The 27,583-nt window shown below is 56.5% G+C and overlaps 3 protein-coding genes across 4 annotated transcripts; 2 read left to right on the top strand and 1 right to left on the bottom strand.

The window, feature by feature from the left end:
* The first annotated feature begins 133 nt into the window (after positions 1–133).
* Positions 134–17,419, top strand: Tjp3 (tight junction protein 3). The gene is made up of 21 exons (XM_021204372.2): positions 134–169; positions 7,648–7,704; positions 7,782–7,891; positions 8,305–8,407; positions 9,422–9,749; positions 9,999–10,102; positions 10,284–10,443; positions 10,660–10,768; positions 10,897–10,958; positions 11,281–11,347; positions 11,501–11,657; positions 12,129–12,237; positions 12,743–12,989; positions 13,370–13,584; positions 14,345–14,440; positions 15,450–15,520; positions 15,883–16,093; positions 16,187–16,287; positions 16,619–16,885; positions 16,980–17,026; positions 17,237–17,419. Exons 2-21 carry the CDS (start codon positions 7,657–7,659, stop codon positions 17,337–17,339), a joined length of 2,715 nt encoding a protein of 904 aa, XP_021060031.1. The 5' UTR covers positions 134–169; positions 7,648–7,656; the 3' UTR covers positions 17,340–17,419.
* Apba3 (amyloid beta precursor protein binding family A member 3) lies at positions 17,379–22,449 on the bottom strand. Of its 2 annotated transcripts, none has more exons than XM_021204373.1 (11): positions 22,308–22,449; positions 21,210–21,892; positions 21,091–21,130; positions 19,470–19,615; positions 19,304–19,390; positions 19,060–19,221; positions 18,755–18,925; positions 18,220–18,432; positions 17,916–18,035; positions 17,666–17,803; positions 17,379–17,576 (listed from the first exon to the last, which is right to left on the bottom strand). In XM_021204373.1, the coding sequence occupies exons 2-11, from the start codon at positions 21,774–21,776 to the stop codon at positions 17,505–17,507; spliced, it is 1,716 nt and encodes a 571-aa protein (XP_021060032.1). In that variant the 5' UTR covers positions 21,777–21,892; positions 22,308–22,449; the 3' UTR covers positions 17,379–17,504. The 2 variants fall into 2 exon arrangements, with proteins under 2 accessions (XP_021060032.1, XP_029398224.1); XM_029542364.1 differs by having other exon boundaries at positions 17,392–17,576; positions 19,060–19,194; positions 22,308–22,399.
* Positions 22,450–23,694: 1,245 nt separating this feature from the next.
* Positions 23,695–25,861, top strand: Mrpl54 (mitochondrial ribosomal protein L54). The gene is made up of 3 exons (XM_021205665.2): positions 23,695–23,845; positions 24,822–24,978; positions 25,508–25,861. Exons 1-3 carry the CDS (start codon positions 23,725–23,727, stop codon positions 25,638–25,640), a joined length of 411 nt encoding a protein of 136 aa, XP_021061324.1. The 5' UTR covers positions 23,695–23,724; the 3' UTR covers positions 25,641–25,861.
* Positions 25,862–27,583: the final 1,722 nt, after the last annotated feature.

Here is a 27,583-nt window from a genome sequence, read left to right as displayed (position 1 = left end):
GGCAAAGGGACGCGCCCGCCGTTCCTTCCACTCCGCTCGCACTGAGCAAACAGGTTGTCCGGCCCGAGCAGTCAGCTCGGGTCTCCTCCCTGCCACCCATGCCTGACAGCCATAGAGGACCCAGCTTCCACCTCCCACCCTGCATCCATTCACTCAGCCTTCCAGACCGGTAAGTCTCCAGCTGAGCTCATCCCAAGGGCTTTACGCATCCAAGTGATCCCATCTCGGGCTCCCGGGAACCCCAAGTTTGCTCTGGGTGCCCCCCATGGGAGCCGGAAGCTGACATCCTGTGAGGACATCTGACACAGTTTCAGAAAGTTCGAGCGGCTGCAGTTTCTGCCCTGGCACAGCGCCCAGCACGCTGCAGCCCAGTCTTCAAAGGGTCTTTGTGAGCCCAGGTGGTGGCTGGGGAGGCTGGTCCCTGATCCCCTAGCAAGACAGATCCTGGTTCCCATGGGAGGCTGGCCTGCAGTTTTGGGAGATGGCAGAGGAAGTTGGGGTACTCCTGAACTAACCTGAGGGTCACCCCATATATCCAAGTCATGAATGTGCCACCTGTCCCAGGTTATACATTGTGGGGACAGGAGAGAACAGGGGCTCTGTCAGCTCCCCAGAGCACATCTGTCAGCTGAGACTTGCAGGACGAGGGTAGAATGGATGGACAGATGCCTGACGGGGTTGACAGTGGAGTTGGGAGGGGCACAGGAATTGCTTCTGTGTCATTTGCCCCAAAACAAAGAAAAACAATTCCTTCAGGAAGGTGTGTCCAGTCACCACCACCACCATCTCCCCTGCCCTGAGGTTATTTTATTCTGGACCAGGAAGGCTCGGGACACAGGGTGGACCTGGCATTGGGAGTTCTGACTGTTGGCTGCTGTGCTATCCAGCCTCAGTTACTCATTTTGCACCATGGAGAAGCCAATGCTGTAGTGGCGGGCGCCGGGGCGCTGTGGGCCCTCGTTCCCAGCTCAGTTCCCAGTTATTTGGCACAATGTGAAGTGAGGCCCAGCCAGAGAGGAGCAGCTGCTCCCCGAGAGGCTGCACAGTAGAGTAAGACTTTCGCACAGGGGGCCTTAGAGCTGACCCCCAAGAAACTGCCCCGGGGCGACATCTTAGAAAAATCCCTGTCCGGCCTGGCACTTCCGTGTGGCACCGATGCTGGGGAAAGTCCACGATGAGAATTTAGGCTCAGTTCTTCCTCCTGGGCCGGGCCGCGTGCCAGAGAGGCAGTGTTTGCTCAGGGTAAAACCCAACACCCTTTGTGACCGAGGTCAGTGGGACACTCGGCTATGGGGATGGGCTCCTAACAACGACGTGTATTTCTTGAGCATTTACTGAATGGCACATATATTGGGGACAGGGCTCAGAAATTCATAATTTTCTTTTCAGCTTTAGGAGACAGGATCTCACATAGCCCAGGCTGGTGTCTGTGTCCAGAAGTAGCTAAGAATAACCTTGAACTCTTGCTCTTCGAGCCTCTACCTCGGAGGCTGGGACGACAGGTGTGCCCCATCACACGTGGCTTGCTCTACCTTAGAAAGAGGAAGACGGGAGCGCTGGGGGTGAACTGACGTCTGGGGTGGTGACAGGCCTAGGCAGAAGGTTAAGGCTCAGGCAAGTGTGCTGAGAATGGAGGGAGCCAGGCAGCTGAGCTGCCAAGATGGGTGGGAGCCATGGAGGGCTGTGCACAGGGGAAGATGGCTCAGTGTTCATGTGCGCCCTCTGGTGGCTGATAAGGGGGTGACTGTCAGGAAGGATTAGGTGGAGGGGCAGGAGCCAGAGGTCAGCGATAAGGCAGGAATGTTGGCAGACCATCAGGACACACACAGGATACCCTGCCCAAAAGTTAAATTACTGAAGGGGCACTCAAGAGCTATGAAATGTCAGCCACACGCTCATGGAACCCCCACCTCAGGGGTCTTTTCACCCTGCTGAACCATGCATAGCACTATTTGGAATAAGATTTGGCAAAGAGTCAGCACTCCATAAATGCACAAATATCCTCCAGAGGGTACCTGAGGTTTTGGGTTTTTTTTTCTTTTTTTCTTTTTGGTTTTTCGAGACAGGGTTTCTCTGTGTAGCCCTGGCTGTCCTGGAACTCACTTTGTAGACCAGGCTGGCCTTGAACTCAGAAATCCGCCTGCCTCTGCCTCCCCAGTGCTGGGATTAAAGGNGTGCGCCACCACGCCCGGCTGTACCTGAGGTTTTTGACACTGTGGAAGACACAGAGGTGTGGTTGTAGATTGGGTGACAACTGCCCCCAGGTCTTTATAGTAAGTTCTGGGCCAGCCTGGTCTACATAGTGAGTTTTGGGCCAGCCTGGTCTACATAGTGATACCACCACCACCAACAACAACAACAGAAAGCTATGAGAAAGACCTCAGGAGCAGTTTGAAGACTTTTGGTGGGGGTGGGCTAGGGAACCCTGTAGCTGACACCAGATGCCACTTCTGGTTCCCATGTTTTCCCTACTGGCTAAAGCTGGTATTGCAGTCCCAAGTGCTGGAGACAGGGGCTCAGGGAAGCCCAGGCTAGCCTTTCGGAGTCAGACTGGGAGCGGAGTTTTACAGGGAAACCGAGGTGAGGAGACTCACGGTAGTCTTGGTTGGCCTACCTCCCTGGCGTCCCAGACGCGAGCTTCCTCAGACTCTCCCTGTATTTTACTTTATGCACATTGTGGTGGTGAGTCTCTCTCCACAGCTCGGCGGCCTGGACCTCACTGTGCGGTCCGGGCTCCTCTAGAACTGATAGCAATCCTCCTGCCCCAGCCCTCCCCTCACGAGCACAGGGATAGCAGGTGCGTGCCACCGCTCCTAGCTATTTACAGTCTGGATTCTTTTTATTAGCAGTGCATGTGATGCACGCACACGAATGCACACGCGCCGTGGAAACGGGGTCGGCTTTCCGTTGCTTCTCTCTGCCACGGCTCCCTCCTCCCCGGGGTCAGCCTGAGCCACGCCTGCCTTTCTCCACGGAATCTTCCTGGCCCTCTGGCTCCCTCACCTACTGTCCCGACCTAGGTCCCTGCCTCTCCTTTGCCCGCTGGCGCAGCCTCCATTCTTTCTGTCTCTCCTCTTGAGAGCAGGACCTGCTCCTCCCTCCTTGCAAACCTAGCAGTGTACACCATTGAAGCTCTTGGGGCAGTTTTGAGTTCCGGTCAGACCTGTCTGGCCACACCTGAGGGGACATCACACCCTTCAATGACCCTTGACTCCACCTCAACCCCACAACCCCAGGCCCTTCCCTCTGCGCATGTCTCAGTTTCCCCAGTCGTATGAGAATAGGCAAGCAGAGTCCTAAAGAACTTGTCTCCCATCCTTCACCCCCTTTCTGGCCTGCAGACACTGCCCCCTCATGGCTGGTATCGGTACTGCAGCCCAAACATGCCTGTCCAGGATGCATCTGCTTCACCAGCTGCCTGCCTCTGGGGGCAGATTGGAGAGTTCCTTTAATTCTTTTGTTTGTTTGTTTGGTTTGGTTTTTTTGAGACAGGGTTTCTCTGTATAGCCCTGGCTGTCCTGGAACTCACTTTGTAGACTAGGCTGGCCTCGAACTCAGAAATCCGCCTGCCTCTGCCTCCCGAGTGCTGGAATTAAAGGCGTGCGCCACCACGCCCGGCTCCTTTAATTCTTAATCTCTACATAAGTATTTATTTGTGTGTGCGCATGTGCACATGCTGCAGCGTGCGGAGATTGGAGGACAACTCATGCGGATTGGTAGTCGCTTTCTATTCTGTGCGTTGTGGGGATCGAACCCAGGACCTCAGGCTTGACAGCAAGTCCCCCTGCCCCCAGCTGTTTCACAGGGGCTGAGGATGGGTCCCAGGTGCTGTGGAGCCTGAGGCAGGAGGATTGTGAGTTCCAGGACAGCCTAGGCTACATATGAGGCCTGGCCTCAGAACAACAGCAGAACCTGCCCTAGGTGGTACACATGCGATAGGTCGCTAAGCATGGGAAACGATCCTTTAAACCACGATCATTCCCACTTCCAGATGGGGAAACCGAGGCACAGACCCACTCAGTAACTCACAAATAGACAAACCACTGTGGTGCCCCTTTTAGTCCACCTACCCACTCTGCCATGCAGAACCTAGGATTTTGTTACCCATAATGCTGGATGTCCAAATAGGAGCACAGAGTGGGAGAGTAACTTCCTGAGGGCACACAGCGAACAGGCAAAAGACCTGAGATCGAGCCTCCAACCGTGAGGGTCTGAGAACACAAGGTGTGTTGGTGAGTGGGAGGAAATGCTGGGGCGGGACAGTCACGGGGGGGGGGGTTCCCACAAGTGTTCACTGTGTAGCGCTGGCTGTCCTGGAACTCACTCTGTAGACCAGGCTGGCCTTGAACTAACATGCATCCACCTACCTCTGCCTCCCAAGTGCTGGGGCTGAAGGCAGCCCCAAGATAGCCCAAAGATTTGGATTAGATTATCTTAACCAACTCTTTATCGACCTTCAAAACCCCTCTGGGATGGGGTTCTCCAGGGAGTCTTCAGAGCACTAGAGTTTCTGCTTCGCCTCTGACGTCACACTCCCTCCCCTCCCCCTCTAGCTAGAGGAGCTCACTGGAGCTTGTGAGTGCCCAGGTTTGCCCTTTGACCTTGGGTTGGGTGTGGGCGGAGCCAGCACTAGTCCCGCCTATCCAGGTGACTTCCTCCTACCTTAAGCCTATCTAGGCTAACCTGACTGGACCTTTCCAATAACCCTGAGGCAGGCCCTGAGGAGGAAGCAGTCTGAGTTTGAAATACACACTTGCCTGGAGTCAGAGTGACCCAGGAAAGGCCACGAACACGGCTGGATTGTCTGAGAAACGGTTGTTTTTGTTTGTTTGTTTGTTTGTTTGTTTTTTGAGAAAGGGTCTCACTGTAGTCCAGGCTGGCCAGACCTCACTATGCAGACCGGGCTGGCCCCAAACTCACAGAGATCTTCCTGCCTCTGCCTCCCGAGTACTGGAATTAAGGCTGGAAAACCTCTCTCTCTCCTCTCTCTCTCTCTCTCTCTCTCTCTCTCTCTCTCTCTCTCTCCTCTTGTGTTTGGTGTTTCCCTGTGTATGGCTGTGAGCCATGTGGATGCAGTTCCCACGGGAGGCTGCCAGGGGGTATCAGACCTCTGGGGCGGCACACACAGGAGCTTGAGCACCTACTTCGTGGCGGGGATTTGAACTCAGGTTCTCACGCTTTCATAGCAAACATTCCAACTCAGCTGGAGATCGTTCTTGTCAGGGCAAACTCTTAACCCACCTCAGAGCCCTCCTGCAACGCCGCTCCCTGCCCACCACACACTTGCCGCTTTGCCTTCTCACAACCTTCGCCTCCTCCCAACTCCCTCGCAAAGCTTCTTACCCACGGGCCGCCCGGGAGAACCTCGATGTGTGCCCGTCTCAGACGTGGGAAAACAACAGAACAAAAACGTCCCAGACCCGGGACTCCGTTCCGCCTGGCCGTGACCGCTCCGGGTTTTTCTGGCCGCCCCGCCCATGCGTTCGGCTGCCCGGGGCTCGGCTCGGCTCGGCTTTGTGGGAAACCTGGTCCGGATCGCACTTGTCCGGACCGGATCTCGGTGGGGCCGGCGGCCGCTTCCCGGAGGCGTGCCCGGCTGGGGCGGGGCGGCCCCCGACTTGAAGGAGGAAGAGCAGGTGCAGCCGGGAGCGGCTGGCGGAGCCCGAGAAAGGCGGGAGCGCGGCCCCAACCCCGCCGCGACCACCCCCAGCCCAAAGTGGGGGCTGATTGTTTCCAGACCCCTCCTGGTCCACAGTGGGGGCTGCCTGACCGTTTCCAGGACGCTTGCTGTGCACCATGGCGGTGAGATTCCAGGCGAGTTGTGCCGGACGCTTGGAACCGGTGGTGGTCGGAATGGGAGTGGGACTCAGGCTTTCCAAACCCTGTCCGCCTGCTTAACAGGCAGGGAAACTGAGGCCCGGAGAGGCGCGGTGGCTAACCCACTGCTACATGGACAGATAAATCTGTGAACTAGCCCTAAGAGCCACCTCTTGGAGCTTCCTCAACCGCTTCACCCCACAGACCTGAGTTCGAATCCCACTGAGACAGTGAGGTCGCCCGTGTGTGATCTTGAAAGTGGGTAGCTGTGTTTTGTTTCGTTTCTTGGCCGCTAGCATTTATTGAGCACCTACTGTGTACAAAGAGTTTAAGGAACCTGGCGGGTCGGATGATAGTAGCCAGTTCTGGGGACCCTTCTGGCATGGAGTCCAAACTCCTATACAGGAAGAATAAACTGAGACCTGGCTGGTGGGTCACACTCTAAGCTTTGTCTGCAAGACTTTCTGCCCGATTAGGAGGAGGAATGACCTTCCCCAGGCCCCGTCGATGGACAGTCCCCAGCCCCTCCCTACATCCCCACCCCCACCCCGCGCCTGGCCTAAGCGGGGAGGGGCGGGTGGAGAGCCAGTGCCCGGGGCGGGAGGCTCGTCCCACCCGTTCCCCTCGGGTCTAAGGCTCAGGTTGTCCGCAGGTGGCAGGGGCGGAGCCAGGCGCTCACCTGGAAGGCGTGGCTGAGGGTTTGCATCTAGTATTTTTAAACTGCCCTCTTGTGGTTTTCAAACTCTTCCAAAGCTCTACACTGTGGGAACCTTATCCGGTCCCTAGAACCCCCATCCTAGACTACCCGGAGCGCCCGGGTTCAGGGGAATTCGTGGAGGAAACCAGATGAGACTGTGACACCCCAGACTCCAAGGGGAGGGGTGCCAGATGTTATACGTTGGAAGGCACCTTAGCCCCGGGGCTCTAGAGGCTGACTAGGAGTTTGCCAAGGACTATAGCTGCTGGCTTGTCTGGACTGCGTGATGGAGGGGTCGGGTCTTCCACAGCTTAAAGAGCCAGGGCCTGCGGCGCACAGTTGAGAAATCCATGGATGGGCAGGGGTGGGGAAGCAGGGGTCATGCCAATCCTTAAGGCAAGGGGAGCCCCAGAGGGTTTTAGACAAAGCCTGTGACCTGCCTACACCAGCTGGGACAAGCTGGGCAGGCTGGGACAAGCCTGGCCACCTGCCTCCCCTCCCCCTAAGGAGCCCTGGCACACTTGGGAAAGCCAAGAAGTAAAAATTCCACAGTTGAGTGCAGATAAGCTTTCATAGTGCCACTTGAAGATCTTTACCAGGGTTTGTGGAGGTGCCCCCATGTACCCCCTCCACGTGAGAAGGCAGAGGCAGGAGGATTGCCATGAATTTGGAGCTAACCTAGGCTGCAGAGCGAGATTCCCGACCATCCAAAAGTAAACCGAAGCCCAGGCAGCAGAACTGCAGAGCTGGGGAGATTGGGAGGCGGGGCCTGACAGGTGGAGTCACGTGACATCAGGATGCCGTTCGAGGGGTTCAGCTTTCAGTGGGGGTATGGGGCCACCTTACCCAGGACTGAGAGAAGGCTCTGGGGGCCTGGAAAGTGCTTGAGAGGCAGCCTCTGGGCAGGAGGGAGGCTGGGATGTTGGGGAACAGCCATGAGGCTCTTGTGCTGGAACAGGGAGGTGGTAGTGGATAAAGCCAGACAGGGAGGAGGACTGTGACTGTGACCCTGAGGAAGGTGGGAGCCATGGAGCCCTGAAGCTCCTGCCGAGAGGATGCACTGTGGAGGGTGGGATAGGCAGTGAACACCATGGCCTCCTCCCGCCCCATGAACCTGTCCCCGTCCCTACCAGGTGGCAGACATGGAAGAGCTGACCATCTGGGAACAGCACACAGCCACACTGTACAAGGTGAGCTGAAGCCTGCCCCTCCAAGGGAGCCCCTGGGTCCGGGAAGTAACGCCTGTCCTGTCCCCTGTGTCCCTCAGGACCCCCGCCGCGGCTTCGGCATAGCTGTCTCTGGAGGCCATGACCGAACTAGTGGATCCGTGGTGGTGTCTGATGTGGTACCAGGAGGCCCCGCTGAGGGCCGGCTCCGGTGAGGGCTCAGGGAGGGCTAGTGGGAGGAGGGACAGTGTGTGGCGGGGTACAGAAGGCACCTGGCACCTGCAGCTCTGTCAACAGGGCCTGACTTCCTTGGCCTCGTGTCCCTAACACTTCCTGGTCCCGGATTCTGGGCAGTGCCCAAGGGCGGAATGGCAAAGAACTGAAACAGACCATCTTGGACTGTTCTTTGAGAGCAGGGCAGTTTTCCAAGACCTGTGGACTGAGGCTCCTGGAATCTGAGTGGAAATGGCTCCTGGCCCTGAGGAACTGATGAGTGATGGAGGAGGGAGAGACACACACAGAGAGACAGAGAGATAGAGAGATGCAGAGACCAAGAGACAAAAATCTGATGGTGGGAGGGGAGGGATGCAGCCCCAAGTCTCCTCACTGGAGCCACTCCCTCAGGACCGGGGACCACATCGTCATGGTGAATGGTGTCTCTGTGGAGAACGTCACATCTGCCTTTGCCATCCAGATTCTTAAGACCTGCACCAAAACAGCCAACATTGTAAGTGGACAGAGACTGGGGACACTGAGTTTGTTTTTATTATGAGTACACCGTCGCTGTCACTGTCACTGTCTTTGGACACACCAGAAGAGGGCATCTGATCACATTACAGATGGTTGGTTGTGAGTGATGTGGTTGCTGGGAATTGAACTCATGACCTCTGGAAGAGCAGTCAGTGCTCTTAACCTCTGAGCCATTTCTCCAGCCCCAAGGGAAACTGAGTTCTAACCCAATAAGGCAGGTGGCCCTGTGATACTGGAGATGGAACTACACACTTTTTTTTTAGAATTTCGTTTTCTGGGGGTGCTAGGACTGGAACGCAGGACACCCTGTACACTGAGCCTGTGCTCCACCCTGGCCACGCCCACGGACCCTCAAGAGGGGATTCTAGGCGGGGTTCCATCCCCGACCACGCCCCCACGCCATCTCTGGGGAATTCTAGGTGGGGGCCAGCTCTCTTTTTCCTCTTTATTCTTCGTAGTCTGGCTTCATTTTCCTGGTTGATCTTTAGTCTTTCTTTGATGATCTATTTATTTTGTGTATGTGGGTGTTTTGTCTGCATATCTGCGCTCCAAAAGAGATCACCTGATGTCAGGAGTTACCTACTGTTGGGGGCCACATGTGGGCGCTGGGAATCGAACTCAGGACCTCTGCAAGAGCAGCCCGTGATCTTAATGGCTGAGCCATCTCTCCAACCCCGATATTCAATTCTTGATCCCGTTGCCTCAGTCCCTGTATAGTCGGAACTCCTGAGCGTTCTGGGACAGTTTTGCTTCCGAGCGGGATCAGTCAGACTGTAAGACCTCCTGGTTTAGCAGCTGTGCTGGATGCGCAGCCCATAGTTGTGCTCCAGTCGGGATGCCTGCCCCGGAAGTCACACACTGGCCCTTGTTAGATGATGACGACTTTGGTGTTAGAGGCTAGAGAGACGCTGGATCCCCTGGGGTTTTTCTGTGGGTCGGCAATCTCTCCCCTCTTCCTGCCACTTCTGACAAGTCTCCTCCCGACTGACAGACAGTGAAGCGTCCCCGCAGGGTCCAGCTGCCTGCCACCAAGGCTAGCCCAGCTTCTGGCCACCAACTCTCAGACCAGGAAGAAGCTGATCATGGCCGGGGCTATGAGGGGGACTCCTCCAGTGGCTCAGGTCGATCTTGGGGTGAGCGTTCTCGCCGGTCCAGGGCAGGTCGCCGCGGCAGGGTAGGCAGCCATGGGCGCCGGAGCTCCGGTGGCGGATCTGAGGCCAACGGTCTGGACCTGGTATCTGGCTACAAGCGCTTGCCGAAGCAAGATGTGCTAATGAGGCCACTAAAGTCCGTGCTGGTGAAACGAAGAAACAGCGAAGGTGAGGCAAACTGGACTGCACCCCCAAAACAGAAAAAAGTCAGGCTGGGGGTGTGGTCAGAGGTGGAGTGTGTCTCCCCCCTCCCTAGGATCCCCTAATGGAGGGACTGGGGGCGTGGTCAGGGGTAGAACACTTGCCTAGATCGGAGGCTGAAGCAAGAGGATTGCAAATTACTTCAAAGCCAGCTTGAATTGATCTTGGCCTCCTAGTTGAGGAGCCCTGCCCCAGTTTCCTTCCTCTCCCTTCCAGAGTTTGGGGTGAAGCTAGGCAGTCAGATCTTTATAAAACACATCGCGGAATCTGGCCTCGCCGCTCGGAACCGCGGGCTACAGGAGGGAGACCTTATCTTACAGGTGAGCCCAGGATCATGCTGGGGGGCGGGGTTGTGGGGGGAAACTGAGGCCAAGGAAGGCAGTGCCATAGTCATGGCCCCAAGAATTATTTCCAATCCTCCCTCCCACCTTGCTCTGTGCCAAAAGTTTCTAGTCCCCCCTCAGGCTCATCTGTCCTTTACTTGTACCTGGCTCCTTTCAGATCAACGGAGTGTCCAGTGCTAATCTGTCCCTGAGTGACACACGAAAGCTCATTGAGAAGTCGGAGGGGGAGCTGACATTGCTGGTGCTGAGAGACAGTGGGCAGTTCCTGGTGAACATCCCTCCCGCAGTGAGCGACAGCGACAGCTCCCTAATGGAAGGTGAGGGAGGAGCCCAAGGCAGCTGCAAGCCTTGCTCCTGGAGGCTCAGAAAGGGATGGGAACTGACCTAGAACCGCACAGCATGACCAAGCTGAATTCGGTGAGGTTCGGGGGCCCCTAGCTCATCAGAACCTTGATGGTCCCCCTTGTGACAAGAACGACATGACCACAAAAGGTAGGTGTGATGCTGGCTGACCTGCTGCCCTTCTCTCACAGACATCTCAGACCTGACCTCAGAATTGTCGCAGGCGCCCCCTTCCCACGTCCCTCCGCCACCTCTGAAGGGTCAGAGGAGCCCTGAGGACAGCCAGACAGACTCCCCAGAGTGAGTGAAGGACGATGGCCCGTGAGGGGCCACACCTCATGTCTGTGCACCCTTGCTCTTTGCCCTGCATCTGTGGGGGTCCCGTGCAGAAGCACCACCGACTCACTGGAATCTGTCGTCCCACCCAGGGAGACCCCGCAGCCCCGGAGGCGGGAAAGGTCAGTGAATTCTAGAGCCATCGCTGAACCAGGTGAGACGCTGGCAACTAGACAGCCACTCTCAGGGTGTCCTCACTTGCAGGCGCCATGCTGAGCCAGGCAGGAAGCAGAGATGGTTGTGGGGGGTGGGGTGGAGGAGATCCCCAAAACCTAAGGGTGAAAGGCGGGGCCCAGAGAGGCAGTTTGGCTAATAGCTCCAGGTTATAACTCTACTCTAAGGGGCTGGGGGCGTGGTCAGGGGTGGAGCCCCAGCCTAGAATTCCGCAGCAAGGCTGGCGTGTTGCCAGGTCCTCTAAAGGAATTTCTGAGTCCTCTAAACGAGTGAAGGCTCCAGGTTTCCGTTTCTCGTTGCAGAGTCTCCTGGAGAAAGCCACTATGACATTTACCGGGTCCCTAGCCGGCAGAGCCTGGAGGACCGTGGGTGGGTAACTCAGATGAGCATGTGGTGCCGTGGGCCCCACATTCTGTCCCCTCGATTGTGGACTGTCATTAATCTGGGCTGTTTGGAAAACCAAGTCCTGTAAGGGGTGAGGGCGCCCTCCACCGCCGGCCTGATTGCCCCCCTCTCTGGTAGCTACAGCCCCGACACTCGTGTCGTGCGCTTCCCCAAGGGCGCGAGTATTGGTTTGCGGCTGGCCGGCGGCAACGACGTGGGCATCTTCGTATCCGGGGTGCAGGCAGGCAGCCCGGCCGACGGGCAAGGCATCCAGGAAGGGGATGAGATCTTGCAGGTGACACAGGACAGCTGGCCTGGGGAGTATGGCCCTGAATCCTCCTGGTGTTCTCCTGTTCCCCCCACCCACCCAACCCCGCGTCCCTTTAGTTGCCCAGGCTGGCTTGGAACTCGCTATCCCTCCCACTTTAGCCACTAGAATGTTGGAATCACAGGCCTGCGTCCCACGCCTGGATTTTTCCATGGGTGCTGGGGATCGGAACACAGGTCTTCACGCTTACGAGTGTTTCCCCGCTTAGCTCTCTCATGGACCCTGGGAAATTTTTACATGGTGGAGTCTGTCCCCTCTCAGGACTGCCTGAGGCTTTCCGACCTGGTTGTTTGTCCTGAGCCCTTGTCCCCCGGTTGTGCACCTTGTACCATGTCTGTGATGCTCAGAGGCGGGTTGGGGACACCTAGGGAAGCAGAGTCTGGGGTTTGGCAGGCAGTAGCTCCATTCCCAGTCTCACGCCGTGCCCTTTCCTGGCAGGTGAATGGTATGCCATTTCGGAACCTGACTCGGGAGGAGGCCGTGCAGTTTCTGTTGGGGCTGCCTCCAGGGGAAGACATGGAGCTGGTAACACAGAGCAAGCAGGACAGTGAGTGTCCCAGAGCTCGTGGGGCAGCCTGGCAGAGTGCTGAGTTCCAGATTTACAGAGGCCCGAGGTGGGGTGGGACTGAGGACACCTGACTCCGAGCTCTGGCCTCCACTGGCCAGGGGTAGTGGCGCATGACTTTAATCACTACAGAGGCAATAGTATCTCTGTGAGTTTGAGGCTAGCCTACTCTACATAGTGAGACTATCAAAAAAATAAAATAGCCGGGCGTGGTGGCGCATGCCTTTAATCCCAGTACTTGGGAGGCAGAGGCAGGNGGATTTCTGAGTTCGAGGCCAGCCTGGTCTACAGAGTGAGTTCCAGGACAGCCAGGGCTACACAGAGAAACCCCGTCTCGAAAAACAAAACAAAACAAAAATCAAAAAAATAAAATAAAATAAACCACAAGCCAGACTCCCCCGTGGCTATCCCTAGTCCACGTGAGCATCTGAGCTAGTCCCTGGGACAGATGAGCCCCTTGAAGTCACGCAGCCCCCTCTGTCCCCAGTCTTCAGGAAGATGGTCCAGTCCCGCGTGGGTGACTCCTTCTACATCCGCACACACTTTGAGCTGGAGCCGAGCCCGCCCTATGGCCTGGGCTTCACCCGCGGTGACGTCTTCCACGTGGTGGACACGTTGTACCCGGGTTCCGGGCCAGGCCACGGGCACAGCAGCCATGGGGGCCTCTGGCTGGCCGCCCGCATGGGCAGAGATCTGAGAGAGCAAGAACGCGGCGTCATCCCCAACCAGAGCAGGTGGGGCGCTCACCATTCCCCATTGCTGAGGGCTCCCTGGGGTAGGACGCCGTGGGGCCATACGGAAGTGTCCTGCGGCTGCTGTAATAATCTCTGAGAGAGTTCCCTCCCAGTATCCAATCCATCTCGAACACCAGCATCTAGGGCCCCACATCCTTTGGCTGTGGCCTTACACTCTTCAGAATTGGGCGCAGCCTCTCCCCGAGGCTCCTGCCTCCCTTCAGAACCCCATGGTGACACCGAGTCCTGGGATGATCCCTGAAATCTGTAGTTCAGAGGCCTCAGCTTGAACCCACACCCACTCTCTGCGACATGACCCCATGATCAGGTCCTGGCTGGTCTGGGTCAGTCCTGACTCCCACGTCCCCTGTGCTCCCTAGGGCGGAGCAGCTGGCCAGCCTGGAGGCTGCGCAGCGGGCCGCGGGCGTGGGGCCAGGCGCCTCAGTGGGCTCCAACCCACGGGCTGAGTTTTGGCGACTCCGAGGTCTCCGCCGAGGTGCCAAGAAGACAGCGACCCAGCGGAGCCGCGAGGACCTGTCGGCGCTGACCAGACAGGGACACTACCCGCCCTATGAGCGTGTGGTGCTCAGAGAAGGTGGGTGGCTGTGGGCATGGGGTCGGGGAGGTGAGGACGACTCATTGAAGGGGACAGACGGGACCCTCCTCCCAAGGTCACAGAGATGCCTTGCTTCCTGTGAGCAACAAGCCTGTCACTCGAGGAGCCTGAGGCAGGGGGATTTCTGTGAGTTTGAGGCCAGCCTGGTTTACATGGAGAGTTCCAGGACAGCAAGTGAGACCCTATCTCAAATAAATAAATGATTATAAAAAATTTTATAAGAGCCGGGGGTGGTGGCACATGCCTTTAATCCCAGCACTGGGAAGGCAGAGGCAGGCGGATTTCTGAGTTCGAGGCCAGCCTGGTCTACAGAGTGAGTTCCAGGACAGCCAGGGCTATACAGAGAAACCCTGTCTCGAAAAACCAAAAGGAAAAAAAGAAAAAAAGAATTAAAAGACACAGGTGCAAGGGTCTCTCAGCCTAGGTGTGTCCAGTCTACACAGATGGACAGACTACATCTCAATAAAACTTCATACCAGTCCACTCATCTAATAGTCCCAAATAGGATGAGAAGCAATCCTTCTGCCTTAGCTTCTCTTCATGCGAGATATGCACTGTCACACCTGGCTTGTGTGGTTCTTGGGATGCTGAGTGAGCACCCTGGCCTTGTGCTCTCTGGCTTCCGGCGTCACAGAGCCACAGGGACAGGAATTGGGATGGGGGCTGAAACTGTATGTAACAGGGACAGCTGCAGTTCGGGGAGTCAGGCTCCATACTCTCCACTCTCTCCACTTTCCAGCCAGTTTTAAGCGCCCCGTGGTGATCCTAGGACCAGTGGCAGATATTGCCATGAAGAAACTAACCACAGAGATGCCAGGAGAGTTTGAGATTGCAGGTGAGACCCGGCATCGTGGCATCAGGGGGTAAGGATCAGGCAACCATAACACGGGGCTGTCACCCACCTGGGCCCAGGCCAGGCATCATCAACCTATCTGGACCCTCAGAAGCCTTAGCCACTGCACCAGGAGGCCTCCTAGAACCAGGCAAATACTGCCTTTTTTTCTGCCGAGAGCTGTTCGGAGTTTTTTTCTTTATTTTTAAAAATTTGTTTCATTCCTCCTGTGATCAGCCTTGAAGCAGGGGGATGGTGAGTTTCAGGACAACCTGGTCAGCTCAGTAAAGTTCTGTATTCAAACCAAGGCTCCACCCCAGCATAACCTGGGCCTGGTGACCAGGTGGCGGCGGGGGGGGGGGGGGGGAGTCCAAGGTCAGCTCCGGCTACGTAGAGAATTGAAGGCCAATCTGGGCTACATCCAACTCCATCTTTAAAAGCAATAAATAAAAGGGGAAACTGAGGCCCTTGGGCATGGCTCCAGGTGCGCATTTAGCAAGCAAGGTGGCTCTGGAGGTATGGGGAGCCTTGGAGGGCTTCGGGAGCCTGAGTGTGCCTCACACAGAGAACCAGATCTTACAGGTTTCAGGACACTTAGAAAGGAGGCCCCCTGGAGGAGGCTGGGCAGAGTCTAAAGGGCAAAGCTACTGGCTACCTCCTCAGGTGATACAATTGTTGGGATCCATGTGCAGAAAAATGGGAAACCAGGCCCCTGATGGGCTCCCTGCGGCAGCACCTGAAGCCCTTCCTTCAGAAGAATATTATTCAGCCAGGAAAAATGAAAGCCACACCACAGGGTCTGGCTCCTGGAAGGCCCCCGCAGTCCCCATAGCTGTACAGCCACAGAGACAGGAATTGGGATGGGGGCTGAAATTGTGTGCAGTGGGGACAGCTGCAGTATGGGGAGTCAGGCTTTATAGGACCTCCCCTGTACAAGGGCCACAGTAGGTTCGAGAAGGGCCTAACCACCATGTATACACCATTCATAAGTGGCATCCCCTTGCCTCCTCAGAAAGCGTATCCCGGACTGACAGCCCATCCAAGATCATCAAACTGGACACAGTACGGATGATTGCAGAGAGGGTAAGCATGGGGGTGGGGAAGCCCCACGTGCTGTGTCCTGGCTTCACCCTGAGTTACCTCCAGGGAGCTGGGCGCTGGGGGCTCCTGCGGGATTCAGGTCCACACCCCTGAGCCCACACTCCGGACTAAGCTGCCATACACAGAGAGACCTGTCTCAGAGGGACAAAAAAGTAAAAAGTGACACAAAACCACTCGGCTGTGGAGGTGGCCGTGTACATCTGTAATCCCAGCTCTCTTGATGCCAAGGCAGGAGGATTCCTGGGGTTCCCAAAGATCTGGCCAATAGATGAAACCCAGGATCAGACACAAAACTGACCGTGAGAAGCTGTGGTCCGCTGTTACCACAGACTCTCTTGTCTCAGGACAAGCACGCGCTCCTGGATGTCACCCCCTCTGCCATCGAGCGCCTCAACTACGTGCAGTACTACCCTATCGTCATCTTTTGTGCTCCAGAGAGCAGGCCGGCCCTCAAGGCCCTCCGGGAGTGGCTGGCCCCGGCCTCTCGCCGCAGCAGCCGCCGCCTGTATGCGCAGGCCCAGAAACTGCAGAAACACAGTGGCCACCTCTTCACTGGTGCGCGGGGGTGGGGATGGGGGCACTGGTGGGGGCGGTAGTTCCTGCCTGCTGACTTCGCCCTGTTCCCCCCTCCCCACACTCTCCCTGCAGCCACCATCCCCCTGCATGGCACTAGTGACTCCTGGTACCAGGAAGTCAAGGCTGTAGTACAGGAACAGCAGGCGCGACCGATCTGGACCGCGGAGGACCAGGTGCTTGGTAGAGGGAGGCCATAGGCATAGGACCCCATATGCATCCACGCTGTGGCTTCCTAGCACCCAGTAGCCAATACAGTACCAAAGGAGCCCTTAGGGAAGAAAGCTAAAAGGGTGGACAATGGGGCTGGGAGTTTGTGGGGTGCTTAGGAGTCGGTCAGAGTTGAACTCCCAATGAAGGCCTTGATCTCAGAATTGGGGACTTGACCTAGAATCCAGAGGCACATGTCACAGGTCCACGGGTGACCAGTGCACGGGGCAACAGAGGCTGGCATTCAGAGTATGGACCTCGGCTTCCCCTGAGGTGACAATATACCCGTCCCCACAGCTGAACAGCTCGTCCGAGGACCTTGACCTGCCAGGCCATGGCCTGGCCGCCAGCTCTGGAGACCTCAGCTGTGACAGTCGGACCAACAGCGACTATGAGGACACCGACGGCGAGGGTGCCTATACAGACAGAGAGGGCGGACCCCAGGACATCGATGAGGAGGCCGCACCCATGGCCCTGGCCCGGTCCTCAGAGCCCGTATGGGTAGATGACCACCAGGGGCTGATGGGTCATGGGACGACAATCATAGCCGAGTGGGAGACACAGGTGGGCACTTGGCTCCGCAGCATAGGAGGACCTGATTGCATCCCCGACTCCCGGTACAAGCCCTCCATGCATGCCTTTCTCCTTTTCCCTCCAGACCGACAGCCACTACTCCCAGGACCAGCAGCGCCAGGACAGCATGCGGTAAGTGCCCAGGAAGGATGCAGGCCTGAGACAGCACTTGCTGGGCCACTCCATGCCCCACATGGAGCAGGGCTTCCTGAAGGAAATGGTCCTTGGGGCTGGGCTTTGGCTTTGTAGGGTATGAAGGAGTCCCAGAAGGGTCTGTAAGGGAGGGTGAGGTCATGCAGCACACCCAGCCACCGAGGCCCCGCACCTCCCTCCTGTCCCCAGGACCTACAAGCACGAGGCCCTGAGGAAGAAGTTCACGAGAGCCCGGGATGTGGAATCCTCCGATGATGAGGGCTATGACTGGGGCCCAGCCACCGACCTGTGACCTATGCAGTCACCAGCGTGCCACAAGCCCTCACGCTTCTGACCACTTAATAAATCTTTAAAAAAACTTTTTATATTAGAAAATAATACAAGACTGAGGACTCTTTGGTCCCTGCTGGTGAAGAGGTGACAGTGGCAGGGACGAAGGCACACGTGGGCGGGGCAGTCACAAGTATACTGGTTGTTCCTGTCCCGTGAGCAGTCGGTAGGTGGCAGCTGGCATGGTCTTGATGTGGATCTAGGGGTCAGAGATGAAAAGTCAGGTAGAAGGGGTCGATTTGGGTAGGACAGGATCAGGAGTGACAGGGTCAGGTGTCTCCCACGCACTTCTCTTGTCTCTGTGAGCAGCTGGATGATGCGTGCATGGGGCATGGCCACCACGCTCTGCCCGTTGACCTCAATGATGCGGTGTCCAACGCGGACTCCACCACGCTCGGCCGCGCCCCCACGCAGCAGGCTACAAATCTGAGGGGGACAGTGCTCAGGACCCGCCCCTAGGCTATAGGCTAGCCTCCACTCCCTAGGCTGTGTGCTAGCCCATTCCCCACACCCGGCCTGGGGGGGGTCCCAGCCTCACAATTCCATCCTCCACACAGAAGCCCAGCTGCTCGCGCACGTGGGGCCGGCGGATGACGGCCGTGGTGACCGGTGGGCAGTGGATGATACTCAGTGTCACAGATGAGTGTCGCCGCACCTCCTGGGGGGACCCATCATGCTGCTCAGGCCTCTGTGGGCATCAGTTTACCCACCCGTCAATCTCCCGGGCAACATGGGGATGCAATCAGTGGTACCATACAGTCACTTAACTTAGCCCCTGTTAATGGGCTCCTATGCCACCCTACAAGGCCCCTGGAAACCCGGCCCACAGAACTTTGACTCACGCGCACAGCAGCCTGGCAGGCGGCCAGTGACAGCCCCACCAGGCTGGTTCCATTGATGGCAGTGACGCGGTCCCCTATGCTCAGGGCCCCGCAGCGCTCCGCAGGACCCCCGTGAAGCAGGTTGGCAATGACCGCAGTGGGCAGCAGCGAGCCCCAGCCTGATTCAACTAGAGCGACACCCAGGCCTTCACCTGGTCGCTTCTGGATGCAAACCTGGGAGTGGAACCATGTTCAAGGGGCGGAGCATGGGGCGGGGTCTCAAGAGGGGCAGGGCCACATTCAGGGGCAGTGCAGGAGAGGCTGCACTAAAGAGACAGCAGAACCAAGCTGTAGGGAGGGCTCAACTTCGGGGAGGGGGGCAGGGTCCCATTCAGGGGAAGTGTGGGGAGGGATTAGGCCCAATGTGGGTGGGCTCAGTGAGGGGGTGCGGCCTCAAAGGGGGCGGGGCCGTGTCTCGGTGGGGTGGATCAGCAGGCCAGGGGATAGGGCCATGGTCCCTTGGGTGGCTCTGTGTGTGCTGCCGCTTGGCACTCACCTCCCTGCAGTTCTGGCTGTTGCAAAAGTGGTCTAGATCGCCGTTGTGCGGGTGGCTGGCAGCGGTTGAGGGCTGCGTGCCCACCTGGCTGGGGTCGATCCTGTTCTCCTGCAGGAACTGGCTGTAGGCGATGCTGAAGGCCTGGCCGATGGCTTGTGCTATGAGCTGGGCCTGTGGGAGGACAGTGTACTCCTATCCATCCCGCAGAATCTCAGCTCCAATGTACACACCTTCAAGACACCTCAAGGTTTCTAAAGCAAGGATTCTTAGATGCTCTGGAGGGGGCGCGGCTCACGGCTGCTCACATCCTCTGAGTGGAAGACATGGCACAGCATCTTGTAGAGTCGCCGCTGGCGGTCCTGGGGAGTTGTCCTCCTGGCCAGCCGCCTCCGGGCCATCAAGACCAGCACAGGCCCAATGTCTGCGATGTAGGAGATGGTCTGCAGGGCATGGTCCATCAGGGCATCCTGTGGACACGCGCTGGGTGGGCTGGGGGCCTCTCAGGGACCCCAAGTATCCACGACAGTCAAGGCCCAGCCCTCTGGGTACCTGGGAGTCAGCAGCCAACACTTTGACACGCTTGGTGGAGATAAAGATGTCCACTTCCACCATAGGCTGGGTCTCGCCTTCGGGGGCCTGCAGAGTAGGGAGGGGTCACAGAAGTTTGAGGTTGGGACATCGCATCTGACAGCCCTAGAACCCCACCCTGGCTCACCTTGACCCGGTCCATGGCCTCCTGCGCCTGCCCCATGCGTGTGCTGGGCGTCGGGCTGCGCTCTGACAGCAGCTGGGTGGAGCCCAGGTATTTCGCCCCGAAGATGACACCGTCCATGAGTTCCTCCTGCCCACAGGGACCTGGGACTGCAGGTGACAGTGAGGGATGCAACCTCCACAGGCTCTGAGGTCCCCAATCCCTGAGCTGTTGCTCAAGAAACTCATGGTTCTGTCCAACGACTTAGCATGCACAAGATCCTGGACTAGAAGACTCAGAGGCTCAGTGTGAGGTGACCAGCTCTGTGCCTGCCACTTCCAGGAATCCTGGGAAGTGTCACCCCTACTGTGAGGCACCCTCAGGGGGAATGGACCCCAAACAGGATGCAGACCCCTCTTCCAGAACCTTCTGACCAAGAAGTCAGAGCTCAGGGCCTCACGGTGGTGTCATGAATCCTAACATTCTGGAATCAGGCAGGGCCAGCAATTTAGCTCAGTGGGTAAAGGCTCTTTCAGCAAGCGAGACACCCTGAGTTCAAGGTGGGCAGAGAACGGCCACAAGTCATCCTCTGCCATGTGCAATAAACGCAAAATGTAAGAAAGAAGATCAAGGCCGGGCGTGGTGGCACTCGCCTTTAATCCCAGCACTTGGGAGGCAGAGGCAGGTGGATTTCTGAGTTCGAGGCCAGCCTGGTCTACAAAGTGAGTTCCAGGACAGCCAGGGCTACACAGAAAAACCCTGTCTCAAAAAACAAAAAAACAAACAAAAAAAAAAAAAGAAAGAAAGAAGATCAAGGTTCTAGAATGATCTAGAATTCTCTCCAGTTAGCCTGGAGCATCTCAAAGTCTGGGTCCTGCCGGGCACGGTGGTGCATGCCTTTAATCCCAGCACTCAGGAGGATTTCTGAGTTCGAGGCCAGCCTGGTCTACAAACAGCCAGGGCTACACAGAGAAACCCTGTCAAAAAAAAAAAAAAAAAAAAAAAAACAAAGTCTGGGTCCTCCATAGCCCTGAAGCAATCCTACCCGTGAATCTTTTCCATGAATCTTTTCTATGAATCTTTTCTTTTTCTTTTGTTAGATTTATTTATTATTATATCTAAGCACATTATAGCTGTCTTTAGACACACCAGAAGAGAGCTTCAGAACTCATTAAGGTGGTTGTGAGCCACCATGTGGTTGCTGGGATTTGAACTCAGGACCTTCAGAAGAGCACCCAGTGCTCTTAACCTCTGAGCCACCTCTCCAGCCCTAAATGCTCCCTTTTGAGTAGGACCCTATTCCTACCATGGTTCTAGAACTTTCCAAACTATGTAGATCCTTTGGAGGAGCAGTCGGTGCTCTTAACCACTGAGCCATCTCTCCAGCCGTGTAAATGCCATCTTTAGCTCACAAAACTCCCCAGAGCAGCCTGGAGCTGGCCTCTGCCAACCAGTGTGCTAAAACAGCATGGCTTCTAGAACATTCTACAGCTTATGTCATCTCTTTGGCCATCTAAGATCTGTTCTAATTCACTTGTCCTCTCTAGACTTTGATCATCACTGGCAAACTTTGTGTCATTACTTGAGAGCCCATTTTGGGACTGTTCTAGGACATTCTGGTTCCTGTGTAAGAATGGAAACTCACCCTCGGTGACAGCAGGGCACGAGGCCAGGGTCTCCCGGCTCTGGAAGATATAAGGGGAGCAGGGCTGAGTCCTCAGTCATGACTGAGGGTCAGAGGTCAGAGGAGGCAGGCACAATTACCTGGGTACCCACAGGTGGTTCCCGTTGTGTCACCAGGGGTGCTGTCTCCAGCCAGGGCTCCGGGGAACTGCTGGAGCTCCTGCTGTCTGCTGGCTCTGCTGATGCCCCTTCCATCCACCCCGGGTCCCCATCAGGGTCCTCTGGCGGCTGCAGAAGGCGGGGTGCAGTCTGTTCAGGATCTTGAGGGACAGATTGGGCAGGCGAAGAGACCTCATCCCTCAGCAGACCCAGAAGGTCGTCCCCGCCTGCCTCGGCCGACAGAAGCCCACCAGCATCCGAGTTCTCCTGGGTGGCTAGGCCTTGGCCGGTAGCAATGTGCAGGGGACAGGGGGCTCCATCTGAGAACGGGCCACTCAGGTCACTGGGTAGAGCTTCCAGCTGCTGAACCAGCTCCCGCACACTGGATGTGTCCAGCTCCATCTCGCTCAGGGTGACAGGGCCTCCAGGCCCTAAGGCCGACTGGGGGTTAGAGGGGTGGTCCTCAGAGGGCACCTCGGGGCCTTTGGGCTCCTCCAAGTCCATGGTTGGGGGCCCTGGGGGATGCTGGGGTCCTGGCAGGAACTCCATGTCTGAGACCCAGGTTCAGACTGGCATTGTCACCAAGCTGGAAGACGAGGGCTCTGAGTGTGGATCTCGTAGGCAAGCCATGGTCCTACAGGTGACAGGTTCCATCCCCATGGGGCCTGCCCAGGAGGAAAGGACCCCATTTCACACAGAAGCCAGCAAAGAACTCAGGCGCCTGCCCCAGATCTCAGGCTCTGGACCTCAGAACTCAAGCTCCAACTAGCACCGAGGCTGCGACTACGGAACTCAGGCACTGCCCCTGGGAACTCAAGCACTGCCCCCGGGAACTTAGGCTTCTGTCTCTAGAACTCAGGCTCTGGTCTCAAAAACCCAGGCTCCGGCCCCTAGAACTCAGGCTCCAGCCCCAGAACTCAGGCTGTTGCCCCAGAATTCAGGCACTGGTCCTGGGAACTCAGCCTCTAGCCCCTAGAACTCAGGCTCTGACCCTTGAAACTCAGATTTCAGTCTCAGAACTCAGACACCGCCCTCGGGTCGCCCACGGGAGCCCGTCCAGTCCCGCGCGGCCCGCAGTACCTGTGTCTCCGGCCCGGGCAGGATCATCCGGTCCGCCCGTCCTTCCAGGAGAGTCAGCAGCTCTCTGGGATCCCAGCTTTGGAACCGGATCATCGGTCACTGCACCATCCAGGACTATTGCGCATGCATTCTCACGCGGCCTGCTGGGAAATGTAGTCCTCGAGGCCGCTCTCTCCTTCCGCGGACTTGCCAGGGTTGCAGCATAGATAGTACAACTCAGGTTCGAATCCCGAGACTACAGGAACGGAGGCGAGGCTCAAACTGGCTTTTCTTTTCTAAAATCGGGTTCTGCATCACTTCAGGGTGCAAACGGCTGAGGTAGGACATGGGCAGAAACCAGGGAGGGTAAAGAAAACCGTGACTTGAAAATTTGGAGTGCAAAGGAAAAGTGGGTATGGAAGTTATTGAGGACAGACTTCCAGTTTGGATCCCAGATCTATATTTGTTGTTGTATATTGGGATCTATAACGGCACAAACTAGACTTGAGTTGACACTGGAATTTACATCACGGTCCTACTTATAGACTAGGGACAAAGATAACTGTGTGTTCTAAAAAGAGTTCACCCGGTTAGGTTTGTTAGCAATGAGTCTAGAAGATTCTAGTACTAGTCTATATTTATTCTTGAGAGTCTCATATAGCCTAGGCTGACTTCGATCCTCCTGCCTCAGCTTCCTGGGTGCATCCTGCCTCCATTTCTGTGGTGCTGGGAGTAGAACCGGGCTGCTACGAAGCCCCAATCACCAAACCCCACTTTCTTCTTCTAGTGAATAGAACACATCGGTATCACTATATAGAGTAGGCTGGCCTGGAACTCACAGGCATCTACCCACCTCTGCCTCTCAAGTGTGGGGATTAAGCTGGAGTTCATCACTCCCATCACTCTCAGTTACCCATATGTTTAAGCCAAGATCTCATATAGCCTAGGCTGACCTCATACTTGCTGTGTAGGACAGAGCGACCCAAACTCCTGATTCTCCTACCTCTACCTCCACATCAACTGACTGTCCTTACTTTTAAGCTTTCAAAAATTCCACAAGGGATATAAGCATGATTTTGCTGTGACATTTAAAGTAAATAAAGATCTAAATCCTTGTTGCTGTCGCTGTTTGAGACAGTCTTGGAACTCAAGCAGTAGCCAAGGTTGACTTTGAACTCCGAGATCCTCCTACCTGTATCTCCAGAGTACTGGGATTAAAGATGTGCCATCACCGCTTGTACTGGGGGCAAGAATTTAATGAAATATTCTTTAAACGGTCGATAGCTACAGAAGTTAAAAGTAGTCATCAGACGGTCAAAAGACTTTTTTAAAAAAGACTACATTTCCCAGAAGGCCGCGGCGCCACCAACGCCCTAAAGCGGCACTGGAGCGCTGACGTAACACGGAAGCCTGCACGTGCGAGCGGCCGGCGAGCGTCATGGCGGCGGCCGCCGGTCTCCTCCGGGCTTCCCGGGTGTGGGCCCGCTGGCATCCGCGGGCGCTCCCGGTCCCCGGGAGACCTGGAGAAATCTCTATCCGGGAATATGCCAAGAAGCCAGGTGAGTCGGCTCCGAAGGAACCAACGTGGGTACGACGGGTGCGCTGCTGGGGAGGTGGGGCTCCGAGGATTAACTGCGCAGGCGCAGCGTTACGGAAGCCAAGCGGTGCGTGCCAGCGTTGCGCCGCTTGCCTCTGCGCTCAGTGCGCAGGCGCGGCCCTTGCGGGACAGGGCGGGACCAGGCTGGGTGTCTCGCTCCAACTTTGAGTAAATCACCGAACATAACCAAACATCAACTAAGTTATTGTCATTATTTTAATTTCAAAAGTAATGTGGGAGGACAAGTTGGTTCAGTGTGCAAGGCGCTTGCCTTGAAAGCCTGAGTTTGATCGCCAGGACCCACGTAAGCAGGGAAGGAGATGACCGATCCCACATGCACTGACAGTGCACACCCCCCACCCCCATGATAATCGTTACTTAAAAATTACGCTTTGAAGCTGAACGTGATGGCGTATACCTTTAATCCCAGCACTTGGAGCAGAGAGGCAGAGTGATCCCTGTCAGTTCCAGGCCTGCCAGGAAGACCCCATCTCAAAAAACTTTTTGTTAGTGTTTTCTTTTTTGGTGCTATTGCAGGAGAGCTACATCGCGACATACCCTGTCTTCAAAAATGAATAAGTAAAAATGTTTTTAGACATGGTTTCATGCCGAGTTGGCCTAGAGTTACTGAGCCATCTCTCTATTCTCAGGATTGGTTTGTTTGTTGAGACAGGGTCTTATGACTCCCCAGCCTCAGCTCCAGAATGCCGGGATGCCAGGCATGTGCCACCATGTCAGCATCACTGAATGGAAAAGGGGTTGTGTAGTGTGGGCTGGGCCTTCAGGGCCCACAGGAGTGGGACAGGTCTGTGCCATAACAGGGGACCCTGTTCTGCGTGGAGAGAGCTGGGGCTGTTGGTTCTTGGAGGCCACACAGAGGAGGGTTGAAGGAGGGCAGAGCCGGGCAGGCTGAAGTGACTCTTGCTCTCACTGTGCAGTCAGCAAGGGCGGCAAGGGCGGCGTGGCCGCTGAGGCCCTGAAGGACCCTGAGGTGTGCACAGACCCCACTCAGCTCACCACACACGCCATGGGGGTCAACATCTACAAGGAAGGCCAGGATGTGGCCCTGAAGACAGACTCCGAGTACCCCACATGGTGAGTGTACCACACTGCATCGGAATCCTGATACCCAGTCTGTGGGAACATGGTGCTCCGGGACAGGCCCCCTGAGGCCTGCTGTGCTCGCCTACCCTTGTCATGGGTGGTTCTAGATGCCAGTGAGTGCACAAGACCATATGTCCCCAAAGGCTGAAGGGGGGGTTGGAGCTGGGGCCCAGACAGTCACCTGAGCAGGCAGATATGTCTCAGGACACTGGGAGAGATGGGCAGTGGGATGCAGACTGGGCAGTGAGTGTTTCCTGGGGAGGCCACACGGACCCAGGACCAAGTAGTGGAAGGTGTGTCTTGTGCAAAGGTCCTGGGGCAGGACAGAGCCAATTCTCTGGGAGCAGAGAAGAGGCCTATGTAGCTGGAACAAGAGACAGAGGGGTAGAGGGCCAGACTGGAAGCAGGGTGGGGATGGCCAGGTCCCTTAGGCTCGGTCTCTGACACCGAGAACCAGGACAGGGTGCAGAGCCCCACCTGGACCCCAGGATGTCCATGCTGCTCTGCCTCTCACCCCTAGGCTGTTCCAGGTGAACTTGGGTCCCCCCAAAAAGCTAGAGGAACTAGACCCGGAGTCCCGAGAGTACTGGCGACTACTTCGCAAACAGAACATCTGGCGTCACAACCGGCTGAGCAAGAACAAGAAGCTGTAGTGTGAGGATGGGCACCTCCCAGGAGACTGCCTGGGCCCCTGGCCAGCCAGAGCCGGGCAAGAACTGAGTCCTCTGACCTTCACCTGCCGCAACGTGCTGCACAGGCCACACATACACACGAAATAAACAAATACTAAAGGGACCTACAGGGGCTGGTGAGATGGCTTGGCAGGTAAGAGCACCCGACTGCTCTTCTGAAGGTCCTGAGTTCAAATCCCAGCAACCACATGGTGGCTCACAACCATCCTTAACAAGATCTGACTCCCTCTTCTGGAGTGTCTGAAGACAGCTACAGTGTACTTACATATAATAAATAAATAAATCTTAAAAAAAAAAAAAAAAAAAAAAGGGACCTACAGCAGCTACACACATGTGTGTCATACCCTGTGCCCTGTGGTGCCAGACCTGGGAGGGCCGTAGGCTCTGCTCTGAGGCTGGGACTGGCTGGTCCTCAAGACCTTCAAGCTAGGCCCAGGTACTTCAACAGTGAGCCTGTGATTGGCATGCTCACGTGCCCCCTGGGTGGGTGGTGCTTGTGCAGAGAGGTGACGTCGGTCCCAGCCAGCTGTGTCTCGCAGCTCACTAAAGGGAACTGGGACAGGACTGCCATTCCCTTCCGTGTGGGATGTGGGTGCAGCTCACTTGTCGTTCATTGGACCTCAGGGCTACACCCTGTCTTTGCCATCTGGTCGGGAGCCAGCCTGAGCTGGGCAAGTGACCTGAGCTCTTCCCACTTCCCTGGGGTCCAGCTGGACCGAGAATGAGTGAGATTGTGGTGCAGGACAGGGACATGGGTCACGTAAATGCCAAGGTGGCAGGTTCGCCTCCCTTGCCAGGGCTTTGGGTGGACCTGGCAACCCCTGTGCCTCACTGAAGGGATCTGAGGCTCCATCCACATAGCAGTCTGTAAAGCCCTTTTGGCACCAGCCTTCATGATGGATGCTGCCCCAGCAGGCAGAGGGGCAAGGATGTGGCCATCTTAACCCAAACGCCCTTGTGGCTCTCCAGGATGTGTCAAAGTTAGAACAGAGCCTGTCGCCTGATTTCCCCCACCTGCCTCCCAATCCCAGCCTGGGCCTTAGCACAAGCTGTCCTCTGACTGTCCTATGTGTCTTCCTCCTCCTACTGCTGACACAGCAGCCTCAGCCCATGCCACGGACACTCTAAGGCTCTCCTGTGGTCCTTGCATCTCCGTGAAGCTTACCACTGAGTGTGTCTCCTTCAGTGCTCCATCCCAGCACCCAGTTGTGTCACACCTACAGATGACCCATGGGGGCTGACGGGTGGGTGGGCGGGTGGGTCCGTGGTGGGTGTTTGTGGGTGGGTGGTAAGATGGAGGGATGGGGGGTGGAGGCTGCATGGTTGGAAGGGTGGCTTGCAGAGTGGATGAGGATCGGATGGGTGGGTGGGATCACAGAGAGATGGGTAAGTGTGGCTGGGTGTGTCGGAGTGAATGTGTGTGGCAGGCGGGCTGGGGAGGCCGGCAGCATCCAGACTGCTCAAGGTGTCCTTGTCAGCTTTGACTCCCAGCTTGGCTCTACTTTGGTGTCTTGGCTTCCATGGAAGAAAACCACCTTGACCTTGGAGTCAGGAAGTGTGGGTCCCCTCTGCAAGAGATCTGTTGTCCTGGCATCTCTGTCCCTTCTGTGACATGGACATTTCATACATTCACTGGCACTCGGAGATGGGATGTAGCTGGAATGCCCCAGCCTGGTGCCCCTCACACTTGGGAGTAACCCTTTAGGCTAGCTTTTGTAACAACTTCATAAACAGGCAGAGTGGCTCAGGATCCCTCCCCAGTGGGTGACACAGTTGTGTGGCAGGCAGGGCCCTCGGGACTTAAGGCAAGTGGGTCTCTAGCCTGGCTGTTCCCCAGGTGCCCTGGCCCCACAGGCTGGTGAGGCAGGTGCTGGGGGAAAGGTCAGGCCTGTGGTCTGCCCATG

This window comes from Mus pahari, chromosome 9, assembly GCF_900095145.1.
Source record: "Mus pahari chromosome 9, PAHARI_EIJ_v1.1, whole genome shotgun sequence".
NCBI classification, from domain to species: domain Eukaryota; kingdom Metazoa; phylum Chordata; class Mammalia; order Rodentia; family Muridae; genus Mus; species Mus pahari.
This window is presented reverse-complemented; position numbering and strand designations above follow the sequence as displayed.

Excerpts from the sequence above, each read along its gene's own strand:
- Tjp3 (XM_021204372.2), top strand. The coding sequence starts at position 7,657 with ATGGAAGAGCTGACCATCTGGGAACAGCACACAGCCACACTGTACAAG. Across the intron at positions 12,990-13,369 it reads GTCATCCCCAACCAGAGCAG|GGCGGAGCAGCTGGCCAGCC; the intron begins GTGGGGCGCTCA and ends TGTGCTCCCTAG. Across the intron at positions 14,441-15,449 it reads AGGAGAGTTTGAGATTGCAG|AAAGCGTATCCCGGACTGAC; the intron begins GTGAGACCCGGC and ends TTGCCTCCTCAG.
- Apba3 (XM_021204373.1), bottom strand. The coding sequence starts at position 21,776 with ATGGAGTTCCTGCCAGGACCCCAGCATCCCCCAGGGCCCCCAACCATG. Across the intron at positions 18,433-18,754 it reads ACAGCCAGAACTGCAGGGAG|GTTTGCATCCAGAAGCGACC; the intron begins GTGAGTGCCAAG and ends TTCCACTCCCAG. Across the intron at positions 18,036-18,219 it reads CCTGCCAGGCTGCTGTGCGC|GAGGTGCGGCGACACTCATC; the intron begins GTGAGTCAAAGT and ends GGGTCCCCCCAG.
- Mrpl54 (XM_021205665.2), top strand. The coding sequence starts at position 23,725 with ATGGCGGCGGCCGCCGGTCTCCTCCGGGCTTCCCGGGTGTGGGCCCGC. Across the intron at positions 23,846-24,821 it reads GGAATATGCCAAGAAGCCAG|TCAGCAAGGGCGGCAAGGGC; the intron begins GTGAGTCGGCTC and ends CTCACTGTGCAG. Across the intron at positions 24,979-25,507 it reads GACTCCGAGTACCCCACATG|GCTGTTCCAGGTGAACTTGG; the intron begins GTGAGTGTACCA and ends TCTCACCCCTAG.